Source organism: Dicentrarchus labrax, unplaced genomic scaffold (assembly GCF_905237075.1).
Source record: "Dicentrarchus labrax unplaced genomic scaffold, dlabrax2021, whole genome shotgun sequence".
Taxonomy (NCBI): Eukaryota; Metazoa; Chordata; class Actinopteri; family Moronidae; genus Dicentrarchus; species Dicentrarchus labrax.
The window spans coordinates 4,801,875-4,819,441 of NW_026136708.1; the positions used below are offsets into that span (position 1 = coordinate 4,801,875).

At 41.5% G+C, this 17,567-nt stretch overlaps 1 protein-coding gene across 7 annotated transcripts in view; it reads left to right on the plus strand.

Annotated features, from left to right (window-relative positions):
* cdc42bpab (CDC42 binding protein kinase alpha (DMPK-like) b) overlaps positions 1 to 17,567 on the plus strand; it is a 73,858-nt gene that overhangs the window by 31,345 nt on the left and 24,946 nt on the right. For 4 of the 7 annotated variants that reach the window (XM_051409590.1, XM_051409589.1, XM_051409592.1 and 1 more), the window contains exons 3-10: positions 2,001 to 2,084; positions 3,863 to 3,958; positions 4,950 to 5,098; positions 14,833 to 14,926; positions 15,755 to 15,955; positions 16,220 to 16,376; positions 16,660 to 16,769; positions 16,895 to 16,974. In XM_051409590.1, coding sequence (XP_051265550.1) covers positions 2,001 to 2,084; positions 3,863 to 3,958; positions 4,950 to 5,098; positions 14,833 to 14,926; positions 15,755 to 15,955; positions 16,220 to 16,376; positions 16,660 to 16,769; positions 16,895 to 16,974 — 971 coding nt within the window. The remainder of the gene's footprint in view (positions 1 to 2,000; positions 2,085 to 3,862; positions 3,959 to 4,949; positions 5,099 to 14,832; positions 14,927 to 15,754; positions 15,956 to 16,219; positions 16,377 to 16,659; positions 16,770 to 16,894; positions 16,975 to 17,567) is intronic. The other 3 variants (XM_051409591.1, XM_051409595.1, XM_051409594.1) reach the window with 1 other exon arrangement.

Sequence of the window (17,567 nt, forward strand, 5' to 3'; positions counted from 1 at the left end):
TTTAATAGACTACAGACCCCTCTGTTGCATGGGGCGCCTGTGTTTGTTTCACTCCCAATCGGGGGGGGTGTGTGTGTGTGTGTGTGTGTGTGTGTGTGTGTGTGTGTGTGTGTGTGTTGCACTTATGAAGTTCGGTCTGTTTACTTGCACATAATCTTTGTGTTTTTTTTCCTGGACTATTTATGCTTATTTTTGTATGCAATTAGCCATTAAAGAGGCCAAATTAAAAATGAACTTCTGCTTTTCGGAATAGAATATTTCAGAAATCTAAAGGAGGCTGAAAGACATCAGCCAGGATGTAAGTCTGCATGAGCATGTGCTTTGGCTGTCAGCTTGCAGTGGTTTGTCACAGCAGCTTGTGCAGCTCCTTTTTTGGCAAAATGTGAAGCCGGAGCTGGGGAAGCTTGTCATGGTAATGTTCAGCAATTATCAGCAAGGGGAAAGTTGGCAGTTGTTATGTTGTTAAGACGGCACAAGAGGGTATGAGAAACACAATGGGAGAGTGTAATAAGCTTAGCATCGTAAGTTGGTAAAGGTGAAAAAGTATTTAAGTGACAGGCTAACGATTGTAGCTACTGAGATCTCTCTTTCAGATGGGTTGATTTTGTTTAAATATGGGTTTAGTGTGTGAGATTGCAGTAGAACGGTTGGAGTGTGCAGAGCCTCATTATTCAGGGTTTAATCAGTCATTTTCAAGTTCAGCTATACTGCCAGTTTTAAATATTTTGTAGGTCATAACTGTGGCTAGTATTGAACTGTATACATGTTTACTAAAAAACAGAATATACTGTATGTGTGCTGTGTGATAACAACTGTATGTGAATTTGCATACGTGTATAGGTTCGTGATATAAGATGATACAGTGATGCATCTGGGAATTAAAATGTTAGCTGGTTTTTGAAGGGCTGCTAAATAAGTTGTTTTGATAGTTAATGGCACGCAAAGCTTTAGTGGCTTGTTTTTGATTTTTAATAGTGAAGACCACATCAATAATGTGCGAGCAGCGACTTCCTTCCTTCCAAACCATCACATCTGCACAAATCTGTCCATTCGCTATTGATCTGTGCCCATTTACAAATCATTGGACACAGTGATTAGAGGAGCGTCCAGATTTTTCTCTCGCTTGTAGGAAACATGAATCATATTTAAGGGTCTGTGTCTGTGTGTCTGTGTGTCTGTGTGTCTGTGTGTGTGTGTGTGTCTGTGTGTGTGTGTGTGTGTGTGTGTGTGTGTGTGTGTGTGTGTGTGTGTGTGTGTGTGTGTGTGTGTGTGTGTGTGTGTGTGTGTGTGTGTGTGTGTGTGTGTGTGTGTGTGTGTGTGTGTCCAGGTGGAGTGCATCTGTTGGCCCTTTAGGTCAGCACTTTAGTGTCTGTGGTCACTTCCTGCCCTGGCTTTTCACTTCCCCTCCTTGACTATACTCTGCTTACCCTGCTTCTCCACATTCTGTCCTGTTCTTTACCACAGCTTCTCCTTCCTCCAGTCTCCTTCCCCCCTGCTCCCTCCTCCTGTCCTCCTCCAATATCCCCTCTTTTTCTCTTCCTGTTCAACTTCATCCTGTTTCATGATACGACAGATCTTTCTCAATCTAGTCCTCCACCCTGCATCTTATCTTGTTTTGCTAATGATTTTTATGTGCTGAGATGAACTCCCTCTTGTTTTTTTATTGTTCTACCACAACACAACTTTTTCAGTAAAAGAAAATGATGGCTACAATCTTAATCATTGTTATTAATCATGACTGTTCAAAGAGGTTTTTTTTGCACTTTCTAAATTGTACGATTGTTATTTGTAGGACTATGAAATATGATCACAGATGAATTATCGTTGTGCAGTTCTTGCATTTGTTTTTCCTGTCTCTTCGGGTATAAGATATTAAATCTGTCTGGTATTTTCCTATTGGTCTGTGTTTTTAACGTTCTTCACATTCTTTGACCAGCTTTGCTGTCACACAAATAATGAAAACAGTTTGTTTTAACACTCCAACTCTTCTGTCTTTGCAGGTTGCAGTTGTAAAAGTGAGAAACACTGACAAGGTATTCGCCATGAAGATTCTCAACAAGTGGGAGATGCTTAAGCGAGCTGAGGTGAGATTCACACTCTGGCTTTTAAAATTTTTGGTGGCATGCACCAGTTCTACTGGTTTTGGATACCGGACTATTTCAGCAATGTTGCAGAAATCTTTAAAGAAAATAATATTTATTATTTAATTTAAAAAACAAAGTGTCTGCTGTCAAGATAAGCCACAACCCTCATTTATCCACCCTCAAATCAGGCCATCATTGATAAATGCTTTCAGAACACGTCGCTGCTTGAGCTGCATGTTTTTCTCATCGACCTCTTCCTGACAGTCTGACATTCCTGTTGGTCCCATGGGTCTTCAATCTTCATGCCTCATACGTCACAGGCCAGAAATGGTCGTGTGTGTGTCTGTGTGTGTGTCTGTGTGTGTGTCTGTGTCTGTGTCTGTGTCTGTGTCTGTGTGTGTGTGTGTGTGTGTGTGTGTGTGTGTGTGTGTGTGTGTGTGTGTGTGTGTGTGTGTGTGTGTGTGTGTGTGTGTGTGTGTGTGTCTGTGTGTCTGTGTGTGTGTGTGTGTGTGTGTGTGTGTGTGTCTGTGTGTGTATAAACGCCTGGACGTGGGAAACAATGTAGAGCAACAGATGTACTGTATACAGTGGACACTAAGCATGTAATCGTTGTTGTAGACAGAGAACATCAAAGTAGTGTTTAAAATACTGTGCAAAGTTAGAGGCCATGTTTGGATGGTAGAGTTAATTTATATTATAAATCCATTTACCCAGCAGTATTGTGTAGAATACTGAGAAAGGATCTGCAATACGGTTACATGCAGACATCTGATCACTGGGTCATCATGTTAAGGCGGGACATCAGAAGACAACTTCCAATAAAACGAAAATACCTCTGTTTATGTGAAACTGATCAGTAATCAGATTCCCTCTCTATCTTGTACTGTATTTTTGAACCAATGCAGCCATGAGTTATGTAGGATGTTGTAGCCTGAGGAGTTTTTGGTCGAGCATTTGGACTGACGGAACAGTGAGAGGTCAGGGTGTGTTTTAAGACATCACACATTTTTTCTGTGCGTTTCACTTTTACAAAAACTCTACTGTTTAGCCGTGGAAGCTTATTTTAGTTTTAATTTTGTTTTGTTGGATTTTGAATTTAATTATTTTGGATGTAAGGATCTACCGCTACAGGTCTTTCCTTTTCTTTGCACTGCTATTTCAGTACAGTTTTCATGTCCTGGGTCTTTATTAGATGCACTCTAGTTAACCTTAATTGGATTCTAAAAAGGTTTTATCAGGTTTCTCTAGCAAAAATCTAGCTGTGTTAATCAGGTTTCATTCAATTAAGGGGTTTCCTGTTTACATTATGTGTAAGAAATCAGGTTATCGCAGACTGACTAGGTTACATAAATGTAAACACTGCCAGACAGCACTGAGCTACAAGATTAGCTAGCAACTCCATGCTAAGATGTCCTCAAGCCTCCACATTGAATCCCTCTTAGCTCCAAGCACGCGGTTCTGTAGAAGATCCTGATGTTTGACCTCTTACTAGATGGACCCAGAGGTGTCTTGCACCAGAGAATGTTAGAACCAGGATTGCATGACACTGATGAGGAAGGCATTCCAGTTTTCTTGCTCAGGACACTGCATGAAAAATCCTCTCTGATAGAGGGTTAAGTGGTGTAGGTGTAACATGGTTATAAATATAGATAACTGGCACATATGCTTGACACATTCTCACATGTACAACTGAAAATTGAACTGCCATTCTCTCATATTGTTGTCAGTATGTGCAACATTTTATTCTTGGGTATAAACTTTATTGCATCTTTCTTTAGACGGCATGTTTTCGGGAGGAGCGGGATGTGTTGGTAAACGGGGACTGCCAGTGGATCACCACCCTGCACTACGCCTTCCAGGACGACAATAATCTGGTAACATACCGTTCTCTTTCTTCTTCTCTCTGTATGTGTGTGTATATTCATGAGCAGGAAATTGATTTTTTTCCACCTACCACCACAAGTGTATTCCCAGAAAGAGCTTTTCTTTGGGAACTTTTAACCTTTTACTTATCTGATGTATCAGACTCCTTACTTCATACATTTCAGCACATTCAAACTTTGGTACTTTCCAAAGTAACAACCACAGTCTTGTTACTGCGTAGCTCCACCTGCCACTTTCACCATTACACTGGCCAGTTCATTTATAGAAAACGGCACCACCTCCGCATAATGGCTGGTGACCTGCCAAAGGCTGACCAGCACATTCACTTCTCACCACAAAACACAACATGACTTAGAATCGTAGGAAATTGGGCAACAGAAGGCAACACGGGCAAAAAAACATTTATGTAAAAGACCAAAAGAATGACTTTGGAGCTCGCTGACTGGTTGTGGGCCAGGCTCTTTCTCGCTTTGATTGGCTGCTGGAGGCAATCGTTCTTTCTCTAACCTGACAGTCTGTCCTCTCCCTGTGACCCTGAGTTCAAATGCCAGGACTGCTTGCCATTCCATTTCCCACATTCTCACAACAAATGCTTTACCCTGGACACTCCCCAGGGCTTTAAAAATATACACCGCTGCCCGTCCAGCCAGTCTATTTTTAGGAAAAGCCTCAAAAGTTAAGAACCATTTAGGCCTCGCTGCCTCAGTGCCCCTCTGTAGTAATGATACTGTGAGAAAAAATGGGAGAGGAGAGTGGGGGAATGGAGGGCGGTATATTTTTGACTTTCTTGTGAGAGTTTCTTGTATTGCTTTCTAAATAAATCATCTCACTGATTCACACTACACTGATCTTATTTTGGCCTAAATTGGGTTTTTCCTTTCTGCACCTTTTTTGTTCATTTCTTTTCCAGCACCTGTCATTGATATATATATCTCATCTCTCTCATGTTAATTCTCTCTGTCTGTCTCTCTTTCTCTTTAGTACCTGGTCATGGACTACTATGTGGGTGGTGATCTGCTGACTCTGCTCAGTAAGTTTGAGGACCGGCTGCCGGAGGAGATGGCCAAGTTCTACCTGGCAGAGATGGTGCTGGCCATCGACTCCGTTCACCAGCTACACTACGTCCACAGGTGAGGCGCAGGCAGAATGAGAGTGTGTCTGTAATTATTTTTTGGAGAGCAACAGACTGAGCTGTTGATGGATGTTCACTGTGTTTACATTATTCTTGCTGCGTGGGCAATTATTCAGCTGTGGGGAGCCACTGCAGCTAAATGAAAAGAAATGAAAGTAGTGTAGCGCGTGTGTGTGCACATGTTTGTCTTCAGTCATCGCTGAAGGTAGTCAATACCGCTGACTAATTATAGAGTATATTAGTTTGTGTTCCTGTGTGTGTGTGTTATTATTTCATTCTTGAACATTCACATTTGTGTGTGTGTGTGTGTGTGTGTGTGTGTGTGTGTGTGTGTGTGTGTGTGTGTGTGTGTGTGTGTGTGTGTGTGTGTGTGTGTGTGTGTGTGTGTGTGTGTGTTTTATTGCTTTAGAAAATATGAAGTGCTGTAAGAATTGCTCAGATCCTTAAGTACTAACACCACATGACATTACAAGTAAAGGTGCTCAAAATCCTACTTAAGTAAAAGTGTAGTAGTATTACCAGCAGCATGGACTCAAAGCAGTGTGACAATACTAATGAGCCAGTTGGTAGAGACCAAAAACAGAGCTAAAACGAATGTTGGATTTTCATTAGGTGGCTATAAACACGACTTCAAATGTGTAAATAAGCAACTGTTCACCATATCAACTTATATATATCAATAATATATCAATGTTATGTGTTCACAACTCTTGTTTCAGCTGCCCCCAAGTGGCCAAAAAATGCACTTATTGCAGGTTTAAAGAATTGAGTAAAAGTAGTAAAAGGCTAATGCCTTTTACTGTGGCCCCTGATGACACTTACTAAATATGAAAGATTTTTTTTTTTAAGTGGAGCTAGCTTTAACTACTTTATATGCAGTCAGGTAGTTCAATACAACAGTTCCTGTCCTAGGGGTTGCAGTGGTTGGGAGACGATTAATGGGGAAGGAACAAAGAAAAAAAAGGAATGCTACAAAAGGTTTTATTTACTTTTTAGACTTTTCTTTAACCTGGGACAAGGAATTGTGAAACATTGGAGACTTACCTCAAACTGTTCTTTAAGTCTTTGGTGGAACTGCTAACAGCAGTAGACATCTGAAATTTGAAATCTATTGGAATGCATTGTATTTTATTATGTGTTTTAATGTAAAATCTTAATCGTAAAAGTAAATAGTAACTTTACCTGTCAGATAAATGTAGTACAGTAAAAGGTACAATGTTTCCCTCTGAAATGTACTGGAGGACAGTATGAGAATAAATATACTTAATTTCCACCACTGTTATTGCTCATTTTACATTCAAGTCCCTGCAATGTTTTCATTAACTAATTTAACTGAATTAAACCCAATTTAAGACAAACTTTTTCCACCCCATCACTCTTGAAACCGTTTTCTTCTATAAGATACATGCTAAAAGATTTTTTCAGCCAATAGAAGATGCCCTTTGGGAGCAGGAAGTTGGATAGGAAGTGGCATGTTAACAAAAATTATAATCTTTCTTTTGCCGGGGGCTTGTCACAGCAATTGTGTTCAAGGAACAAGGGGAGGATGGATAGACGAAGGGAAAGATGAGAGATGGATAGAGAACAAGGGAGGGTCAGAGAAGGGGTAGGATAAAGCAAGGCTACTTGGTGCAAGAACGTTTTGGGTGTGTCTGTAGTTGCTCTGATCTCTAATACGCCACTGGAAAGTCAGACGGAAAGAGACGCACTGAGAGACGACGGCAGAGTTATAGAGAGATGTAGATATAAATGTATATGTGAAGAAAGGGAGTGAATGAGAAGAGAGCGGGGAGCCACTAATTGCATGGTGTTATCTGGGGGCCGTGGGTGGGGGTTGGCGGTGACAGCGGAGACGGAGGAGTGGATGGAAGGAAATAAGGACAGGGAGGAGGGGACAGCACTGTTTCTCTTTAAGTCCCCTCGTGGACGCTTTGGGACAGTAATGATGGGGTATGGGAGGTGTGTGGGTGGGGGTGTGGTGCTGTTACCTCCCCCTATGTACCAACCCCCCCAACTCCTCCTTTGCTCTCTCTTCTCACTTAACACACGCACTCGTGAGAGATTTGTATGCTTGCTTTGTAGAGGGTGGAGACGGTTAGGCAGGTCCCCTGAGGAGGGTGTGTCCTGCTGGCTAGGCCCGTCTGAGTGTGTATGTGTGTGCGTGAGTTTGGGTGCATGTGCATGAGGGTGTGTTGTTTATCTCGGTGATGGTGTGTATGTGTGTTTCCTATTCTTATGACTAAGTTAGAGTACAATGCATTAACCCTATAATTTAAAGACTCTAATGTCCATTAAACACAAAACCATCCACCCTCTACTCATGGCTCAGTCACACACACACACACACACACACACACACACACACACAACCATCTTACTGTTGGGGAATATAAATGGGTAGGTTGTGGCTTTACTTTCTCTTGGGAATCGCAACTTTTAATGGTCTGTGATGACAGTTTCCTATTAGCAAAGTCCTTAAAAATACCCTATTGGCCAAATATAGAAGACGTCCCTCTACCACTTGTACTTGAAAAAGACTTTCTGAAGATAAGAAACATTTGAGCAGGCAGATACCATGTTAAACACGTATTGTCACATTTCAATGAAAATACAGAAGCCAATTATAAGACAGTATGTCAAACTATAGTCACTCTCCATTTATAATTTATTAACCAGTGGATACAGATTTTCTGTTGTAAGCTTTTATCCTTTTAACAGCTACAATATCAGTCAGCCTAGTCCTGAGTTTTCCCAGACTAAGGGTAAGGTAGTCAGCATGAATTGCATATCTGTGCTGCTAGACATTCCTTCATTCTCTTAATTATTACACTCGTGGAAGCGCTCAGAATGTTTTGTTCAGGCAGTTATCAATTTCTCCTCTTGAGTTCCTCATCATGACATTCAGTTACACTGGAAATTCTTGGCTGCTTGACAGATGATTCAGTCTCGAGTGTGTTTCAGCTCTAAAGACTCGTTGCATTTCCTCCATGTTAGCAAAACACGCTACACAAGCCCTAAGAACCTCCTTTATGTTAAACTGGGCTAACTAAACACTTAAGTGCTGACAGACTCACTATAAACAGAGCAAGGAACTCAGTAGCCTAGCAACATTTAGGTCACAAACAACCCATAATTCAACACTCTTGATGTAACGGACTCACTGTGTAAGAGCAGTAGATGTAAATGCTTAGTCTCAAAAATACTACAGACCCACTTTTGATAATACAATTTCCAGAAAAAAATATTGTCTTATTTTCAGGACAATATGGTAGTTGTGGGTTAGAATGTGAAATAGATCATGAGTTAATGTTTGATGTGTTCTAGGTCTCTGGATGGGACTGAGTTTTTCTTTTGGTTTGCAAAGTGTTGGGGAAAAAAAAAAGAGAAAACATTTACATACTCCTGTCATAATAATGTAAAGAGGAATATTTCACTGCCCAGTCATCGACTCCAGATCCCCACCAGGGCTCTTCCTAACATTCAAGTAGCATCCCAGACATAGTACACAAGATATGGTGCTTCAATATGTTTATATCACTGCCTTATTTTTGCTGTTTTGTGAAGCTGTAATGTCTGTTTAGTGTACTGTTTGAGTTTATGTGTCTGCGTGCGTGGCACTCCATTGTCTGTTGTTTCTAGAAATTATGAGGAAGCCCTAGTGCCTATTGATGTGCAACATTGCCCCAATGGCCTCATACAATCAAATATAATAAAGGGATGACTTTCTCTGTAGAAACAATCTGGCATTTTAGGTCACCTAATTCTTTGCTTTTTTCTTGTGTTGTGAAGTAGTTGACTTTGCCACAATGCTGGTCCATTTAAAATTAATATTTGCCGTCCTGTTGACACTGATGAAGTTGAAAAGAGCCCAGATGAATAAAGTGAAGAGCAAAGAGCCTTGAGGTCAACCTTCTGTCCCCCTCGGCTGAGTCCCATGAGAGGCAGCGTGTGTTGGAGTCAGACCCGAAGGGAAGACTGCGTGTGTATGTGTTCATTTATTCAGTGGTCAGTGATCTGCGTGGCCTCCCAGAGGGGCCTGACAAACATTTCAATAGGCCAACTCAGCATGGCTTTGTGCTGCCTCTAGCACCACATCTGTCTGCCATGGGTGTGTGTGTGTGTGTGTGTGTGTGTGTGTGTGTGTGTGTGTGTGTGTGTGTGTGTGTGTGTGTGTGTGTGTGTGTGTGTGTGTGTGTGTGTGTGTGTGTGTGTGTGTGTGTGTGTGTGTGTGTGTGTGTGTGTGTGTGTGTGTGTGTGTGTGTGTGTGTGAGGGGAGGGGATTTGTTTTGTTCATGGAGTGAGAAAGATGAATAACAAGACATACTTGCATTTAATAAGATGTCATGTGAGGGTGTGACAGTTGACATCTGTTCTGAGTGGGGTCTTACTACTGTAGAGTACTGTGTAATTGTGTGTATGTGTGTGCTCATGTGTGTTTTCCTATTGATTGCCGCCTTTGTCTGTTTTATTATTGATCAGGGCCATGTGTCTCTTCACAGCCCAGTGATCAAAGAGAGAACTGGGTTCCCACTCGCCGCGTTACACACATTTAAACATCATTTATCAAGAAAGCTTCATTCACATTCTATATACAAGTCTATAATTGACTTCTTTGATGTTAGAGGTATTCCCCAATTTGAATGAAATGGACACAATATTTTAAAAGTAAGTGTGTGTGCGCGCTGTGTGTGTGTGTCGGTATCAAGTGATGCCAGAAGTCACACAGGCAGCAGTTCTTTGAACCATTAGTTAACAAATGCTGGGCTCGAGCCATGTGGACATGCCTAGTCTGTGCAGTTTCCAGTGTTGCCGTGTGTGTGTGTGTGTGTGTGTGTGTGTGTGTGTGTGTGTGTGTGTGTGTGTGTGTGTGTGTGTGTGTGTGTGTGTGTGTGTGTGTGTGTGTGTGTGTGTGTGTGTGTGTGTGTGTGTGTGTGTGTGTGTGTGTGTGTGTGTGTGTGCATTGTGAGGTGGTGTCCAGATGGCCCTCACAGATGGATGCTGTGGTCTTAGAAGAGATTACCTCCCTCTATTCTCGTCTCTGCACTGCTCCTTAAGACTGCAGGAGACCTGTGACACAGTAGCCCAATTAGCTACGCTAACTAGCGTAGCCTAGCACTAGCTTAGCACCACCACCTCTTTTAGGTTTTTAGGTTTTTCCATGTGTGGAAGGCTAAATGTGAGTCAGGTCTTGTGCTGTTAGCCTCATGTAGTGTGAGGCTTTTATGTGGCTTCCCTGATCATCAGTGGGCTCACCACCACAATCGGAGGGAGACAAATTTTTAAAGACAAGAAGATATAAAGTGTCTGACAGAGACAGAGAGGTCAGGTATATTTGGGAGAGGAGGAAGGTGGTACAGACACAATTGCTGTAAAGAGGGGAGTGGGCAGACTGGAGCTTTGCTGAGTACTAAATGGTTTATCAATAGCAGCACCAAACCCCTTCCCTTACAGCCACTGTGCTGTTCGTCTGCCACACACATTTACACACACACATGGACAGGTAAGGGTCAACTCACGCTGTCGCTGTCTGCTTTTTGGCACACCAGAATTCTCTGGAGCCGATTAAGGCCTTCCAGCTATTGAGGTGTGTGTCTGTCTGTCTGTCTGTCTGTCTGTCTGTCTGTCTGTGTCTCTCTTCTTCTCTCTCTCCTCTCTCTCTCTCTCTCTCTCTCTCTCTCTCTCTCTCTCTCTCTCTCTCTCTCTCTCTACACACACATAAAAACACAGATCCTCATGCTCACAGTCTAGTCCAAGTGTTATAGGGTGTCATTCATGAATTGTAAGATCTCCTTCTGTCAAGGTAATCCAGATTCTGTGTGCAGAGGTCACATGCCTGTTGGGGTAATAGATAACCACATTAGTGATCACAGTCCTGTACTTGTATAGCGCCTTTCAAGTCTTCCGACCACTCAAAGCGCTTTTACACTATGTGCCACATTCACCCTTTCACACACATTCACACACCGATGCACGGCATCGGGAGCAATTTGGGGTTCAGTATCTTGCTCAAGGATACTTCAACATGTGGCACCAGGAGCCGGGGATCGAACCCACAACCTTCCAATTAAGGAACGACCCGCCCTGCCTCTGAGCCGCCCCTGAAGTGGCTACAAAGAGGAAGTAAAAAATGATATCCACCACCACCAACTGAAAAATGTTGTGAAAAAGAAAGGTGTCCACCAAGACAAAAAGATACCCTGTAGTGTTTACTTGTAAATAGAGTTTCTATTTACCTTCAGTATTTCTCACCGGAAGGTACTTTGTATATCCTTGAGAACAACTGCCTTGAATGATGAGATTTGCAAAGCCAGTTTATTGAAAGTTTTGAAACCTGCCCTTTGACATACATGCTTACTCGCCTGAAGTCTTCTTTGTCTCTGCCTTTGCTGGTATATTGCTTTATTTCTTGGCATATTACCACCACCTGTATCAGAGGAATAGTGTGAAATCATTGGTGGGAATTTGTGTCAACAGCATCCTACACATGCATATTTATCCTATTTGTGCACATGACACTAATTTTAAAGTGACGTAAAAAGTGAAATGCGTTTTTATATGGCTGTTCACACTGAGGTTACATGGACCACATATGAAAGTGGCCCAAATGAGAATTGAAAAGATCAGATTCCATGTGATTTATGCTGTTCATGCTGTCATTTGAAAAAACTTAGAGGTCTGACACGAGCAAAACAGTATGATTTGCTCCACTTTTGCCAGCAGTGTGAATGTTTGGTTGGGTGAATGTATGCACCTGGGTCCAGTATGTGTTTTCCACCCAAAAGAATATATACAGTATCTAATTTTGTAATTAAGTGATGTCCAATCTGGAACTCATCTGAGAGCAGCCAAGATCTATAAAAAGACTTCTAAGTAACCTATGATGCAAACAGGGATTTGGTAAAAGGAAGTGTCAATTTATAAATTATTTTCGGAGCCTGACTTTTATGTGTCTATACAAGTCACATATGTGCACATATTACTTTTAATCCAAGGTTTTATAGGCTGGTGATTTAGTGGCGTATGTGAAGCAAAGAGATAGCTAGCCCACCCCCTGCTCCAGCCCCATGGGATGGGACTATTAACACTACTGGAAAATGACAGGGGCTCCACATCTGGCTTTGAAGAGATCTCTAGCTGAAGACAGACACATCAAAGGCCTTTTCAAAGCCAATTCATGTCTGTTCACTCTTAAACAAAAAAAACTTCTCAGGCTAGGGCAACAGTCTTGTGTATTTATTGCGCAGTTGAGAAGCATTTAAGGAATATTGGAAGTGGAATATGGGAATTTCATGAGCTTTAACTGATTAGCTTCTACTTCCTGATGTTTTGTTATCTGGCAAAAATTGATTGTTTTGCCAGGAAACTTTAATACATTGGTTACTATCTACGAGAAAGCACTGGAATTTATTTGTGACGTCAGTGAAAGTTTTATTAGACACAGCTTTGTGTGTCTTGGTCTGTTTGAAGCCAAATCTAAAAATGCACACACTGTAACACTGTAATGGTTGAAATAGTGCAAGTTAGAGATTAGCAAAGATAGGAGGCTGTGGAGTTTGACTTTCTTTAATGTGTTGAGCTTCTGTTTTATCTCCTTGTTGGGGTTTAATCTCTACACCCATCTTCTTATTAGTATTAGAGCTGCAATAATTAGTCAGTTAATCAGTTAGTTGTCAACTATTAAAGTAATTGTTTTGAGTCATTTTTTAAGGAAACATATCTGAAGTCTGGTTTCTTTAGTCCTCTATGGCAGTGAACTGGACATCTTTGAGTTGTGGACAAAAACAAGACCTTTGAGGACGTCACCTCGTGCTTTAGGAAACGGCTTTCAACATTTTTCACCATTTACTGAAATTTAATGGACCAGACAACGATTACTCGAGAAAATGATTGACAGATTAATTGATAATGAAAATATCAGCCCTAATTTAGTATTAGTATCAGTCTGCTATTGGTGTGTTTGTGCATGAGTTAGGGCTAGAGAGTGCGTGTATGTGTGTGCTTGTGGTGGACATCTGGTTTATTATTTTAAGCAGAGCCATTCTCACACTGCTGCCCAGAAGAACTGGCACCAGGTCAGTTCTGTAACTTGTGACGTCAACTCTGTGAGTGTCTGTTTAAGCTGACTTATGAGTTAAACACACACACCATCCCCTGTAACTGGTGTCATTTGTGGCTTTCTACATGTACTGTGTGTACTCAAAGAGTTTTTATGTGCCCTCCATACCATGTGTATTGACCCGTATTGTGGTTCAGTGTGTTGATAAGAGGGCCTCAGACATAGGGCTCGACACGGTCTGCCCTCAAGGGAAATCAGTGGAATGGTCAGACAAGGACAGGCTATATTTAGCCCTGATGGTGGGATACAGTGGCATCTCCCATTTCATACCAGTCCAGGCCAGCAATCATTGGGGTTATTTTGTATGTTTTCACATTCATTATATTGTGTATTTTAACTAAATACTCATATAATTAAAAATATTAACACTGACACCAGAGGGTCACGGAAGAAAAAGAGGCAAAAGGCTTTTTGTTCCAGGAATTACTCAAGAAACACAAGCTGAGAATCACCCACCAGATACTGGACTTAAACCAGGCCTGGCTGTAGTTTCAGGCCTGGAATCTACATTAGAACACTTAGACTGCTGTGTAAGACAATAGCACCAGCAGCCCAACGCAAACCACCTGTCAGTGACCACCTGTCTCCTGCACCTTATTCCCTTTTAGGGTAAGTTCCAAATTGTTTGCGGGGACACAGAAGCTGAAGTTACCTTCGCTTTGGTACCTTGTAGGAAGTAGACAAATGTTTTATGAAGTTGTAAATAACGCAAACCTCAACTAATACTTTTGGGACAAGTCTATCTTTAAAATACTCCTAATGTAGAGGAAAAATGAACTCTAAAAACCTCGTTTTCTGGTTAAATAGTGAAAATAGCTGATGAATATTGATGTGTTCCAGCCGGTTTTGCTGCTATGTAGCAATGACTCCTACCAACTGGAATCAAGCCACAGTCTCAGTATCTATATTATAAACATATCATCAGCAGTAGTAATGTAGAACAGATGCAGGTTGAGATGGAATTCTACAGTGGCCACCGTGTACACATCTGTGAAAGAATGTGTTGTCAGTAACCCCCCACCCAGTCTGTCTCCGTCCACAAACACAAATATTGTTGGAAAAGTGAAAAAGGGAGGTTGTCTGTTTAGGACACAGGGTCTTTTTCTGTGAGTGGGAGTGTTTGTGCGTTGCATATTTCCTCAAACAGACTGCATGTTTGTGTGTGTGTGTGTGTGTGTGTGTTTTAAAAAGCTGTGTCCTGCAAACACATACACACACACACACACTCCCACAACACAAGTCCAATTATTTCTAGTGTTTATTCTTTTCTCTTTTTGGTGAATTTGGAGTTGTCATGCTGCTGATAAATGTGCAGGGGTAAATTACACTTAATTGAATCACAAATGTATCTGAATTATTATGCACTAGCTTTAGAAGCAAGTTTAGACAGTGAAATTTCCTCAGGTTATGTAATTTAATTAGCTGATAACTGATGGTTGCACTGTAATATAAGATCAGGCTTGTGTGTGAATGTCCCATAGGTATTGTTTTGTTTGGAAGAATGTCTTGTTTTCTTCATCTTCCTCATTGTACTGAGGGATCTCTCGCTCAATTTGTCTCTTCCTTCTTCTTTCTCCCCACCACCCCCCTCGTCTTCTTTCTCTGCCTTCTTTCAGGGACATTAAGCCCGACAACATTCTGTTGGATATGAACGGCCACATCCGCCTGGCCGACTTCGGCTCCTGCCTCAAGCTCATGGAGGATGGGACAGTAAGTTTTTACCACACTGCTGCTGATGCCTCCTTCGGTCCAAAGCAAACATACCAGAGCTTTACTTGACCTCCTTGTCAACCCCCGGGGGTCTCCCAAGAGGAGTGTGTGGTTCAGCGGCTTGGCTGTGCCTGCACTTTATGATTCAGGCAATTCTCCCAGCAAGAAAAAAAAATTTCCCTCAGGTGTTATGTAAAAGAAAAATGACAGGATGAAATAGATGATCAAAGACAGGCCTGGGTTTGTTCCTCCAATGCTAATATACTAATGAGGTTATACGACAATTTGAAGAAATAAATGTAGGGCTTGTTGGACACTTCTTCATCTAGATTGAGGCTTTGAATGATAAGAGTGTATTTCTTTGGTGTTTCATCTGTATTAAAGCAACTTCCTGAATAAGAAAGAGAGATGATGCCAATGAGTGATGGATCTGAATTCCAACATCTGCTTTTTCTCTTCCACTGTGAAAATTTTGGCACTTAATCATGACAATCATTTCTATGTACTAATTCACTGCCTTGTTTTTAATTTAGGATTCAGCATCCAATGTGAATTCTCAATATGTGAATTAGGTTGAAACAGAGCTCCAAACAAAACTGTGTAGACAAGGGAATTCGTCCTGTAGTGGGGGTCTGAAAGTTCAATATGCTCTTTGTTTGGTTGTTTGCTGGAGCAGTTATATTTTCCAAGACTTCAGCCTGTAACTCATCATCATTACTTTCATTAGCATGCAGGCTGAACTTGAACACTTAAGTTCTGTACTTGAGGTTTTGTCTCTCATGTGCCATTTTTTGGATCAGTTCTTGACTTTTGTTTTGTCCCTGTTAGGTCCAGTCCTCCGTGGCGGTGGGGACTCCAGACTACATCTCTCCAGAAATCCTCCAGGCTATGGAGGATGGGAAAGGCAAGTATGGACCTGAGTGCGACTGGTGGTCCCTGGGCGTCTGCATGTATGAAATGCTGTACGGCGAGACTCCTTTCTATGCAGAGTCCCTGGTGGAAACCTATGGAAAGATCATGAACCACAAGGTGTGTTTGAAGTTGATTTTGTGTATATGGCACTACTATACATTATTATCTTTGAATTAGAGAGTGTATAAAGAAGAATGCTGTAATAGAAAGCAGAAGCACGATTACAGTTGATCCATTGTTATTGGTTATTGTTATTGTTGTTATTATTCTATTTACAATTACTCTATTTATCTAATCTGTATTTTTGAAACTGAAATGTTAAAATGTACCATCTCAAATCTCTGGTGCCTCTTATACATACCTTCACATTTTTTTGCACAGGAGCGTTTCCAGTTTCCGCAGCAGATAACGGACGTGTCTGAGGACGCAAAGGATCTGATTCGTAGGCTTATTTGCAGTCGAGAGCACCGATTGGGCCAAAATGGCATTGAGGACTTCAAGCACCACCCCTTCTTCACTGGTACAGGCGGAGTCAAAGGTCACAGATGTCACAGTGTCATCTGTGATTTGAATGTTCTTTCTTTCTTTTTCTTCATTGGTCATATGTTGTAGTATATTGAAGAATGACAGCGTCAGCATGCCTTTTGAACGGAAGAGAAAAAAATGAAAAAACACACAAATGAATGTGAATACTCAATAATCAATGAATACAGTATCAATAATTGTCATTTCAGCTACCCAGAGTTTGTTTGTGCCTGCTAATAAAGTAATCATGGATCATCCTGTATTCTGAGTGTGATTGTGATCTCTCTTGTGCTCAGGCATTAATTGGGAAAACATTCTGACGTGTGAGGCCCCCTACATCCCAGAGGTCAGCAGTCCTACAGATACCTCCAACTTTGATGTGGACGATGATTGCCTGAAGAACTCGGTGAGGGGACAACAAACACTTTGCAATGTTGCTTGTCGGTAAAATGTATTCATATTTTTTTATAATCATGTGTATTAGGTGTGGAAATCTCACTCCTTTGTTGTGTTTTTTGAATCATTTTTCAGGAGACTATGCCCCCTCCCTCTCACACTGCCTTCTCTGGCCACCACCTGCCCTTTGTGGGTTTCACATACACAAGTAAATGGTAAGTGCTACCATGGGAAACAGATAAATAGTTAATTTATAAAAGATTAGTTTAACCACTGCCTGGACAAGTGAATAGAAGTTGATCACATGATGCGAAAGCACTATTTTCCCCCAGTATTTTTCCAGTTAGCAAAATTAAGATTATTGAAAAAAAATGTGGCATCATGTGTGATCATGATAAATGGACAGATTTCCCAGACAAGCCCCTCTCAGTGCATAACATTCTTATCAGTCCATCTAAAGAAGCGTAGGAGTATTGAATTAGCTTCCCTCCCTAATAAGGTGATGTTCATGACTGGCTGTTGATGTTCACACTGACGGCTGCCTGTGAGAAAGCAACAAACCCACCACTTACTCTCTTATCTCTTCAAGGCTCACTGATAATGGCCTTTTCCTCTCTTTTTTTCCTCTCCTCTTTCCCCCACTCTGTCTGTCCCTATCCCTCTCTCGCACTCTACTTTTCTTTTTGTCGCTGTCATTCCTTCTCCCCCCTCCCTCTTCCCCCCTTCTTCCATGACTCAACATCCTCTCTTCCTTCAACTCATCTCTATCTCTGTCGTCCACTTCTCTTTCCTGTTTCCCCTCCCCTGC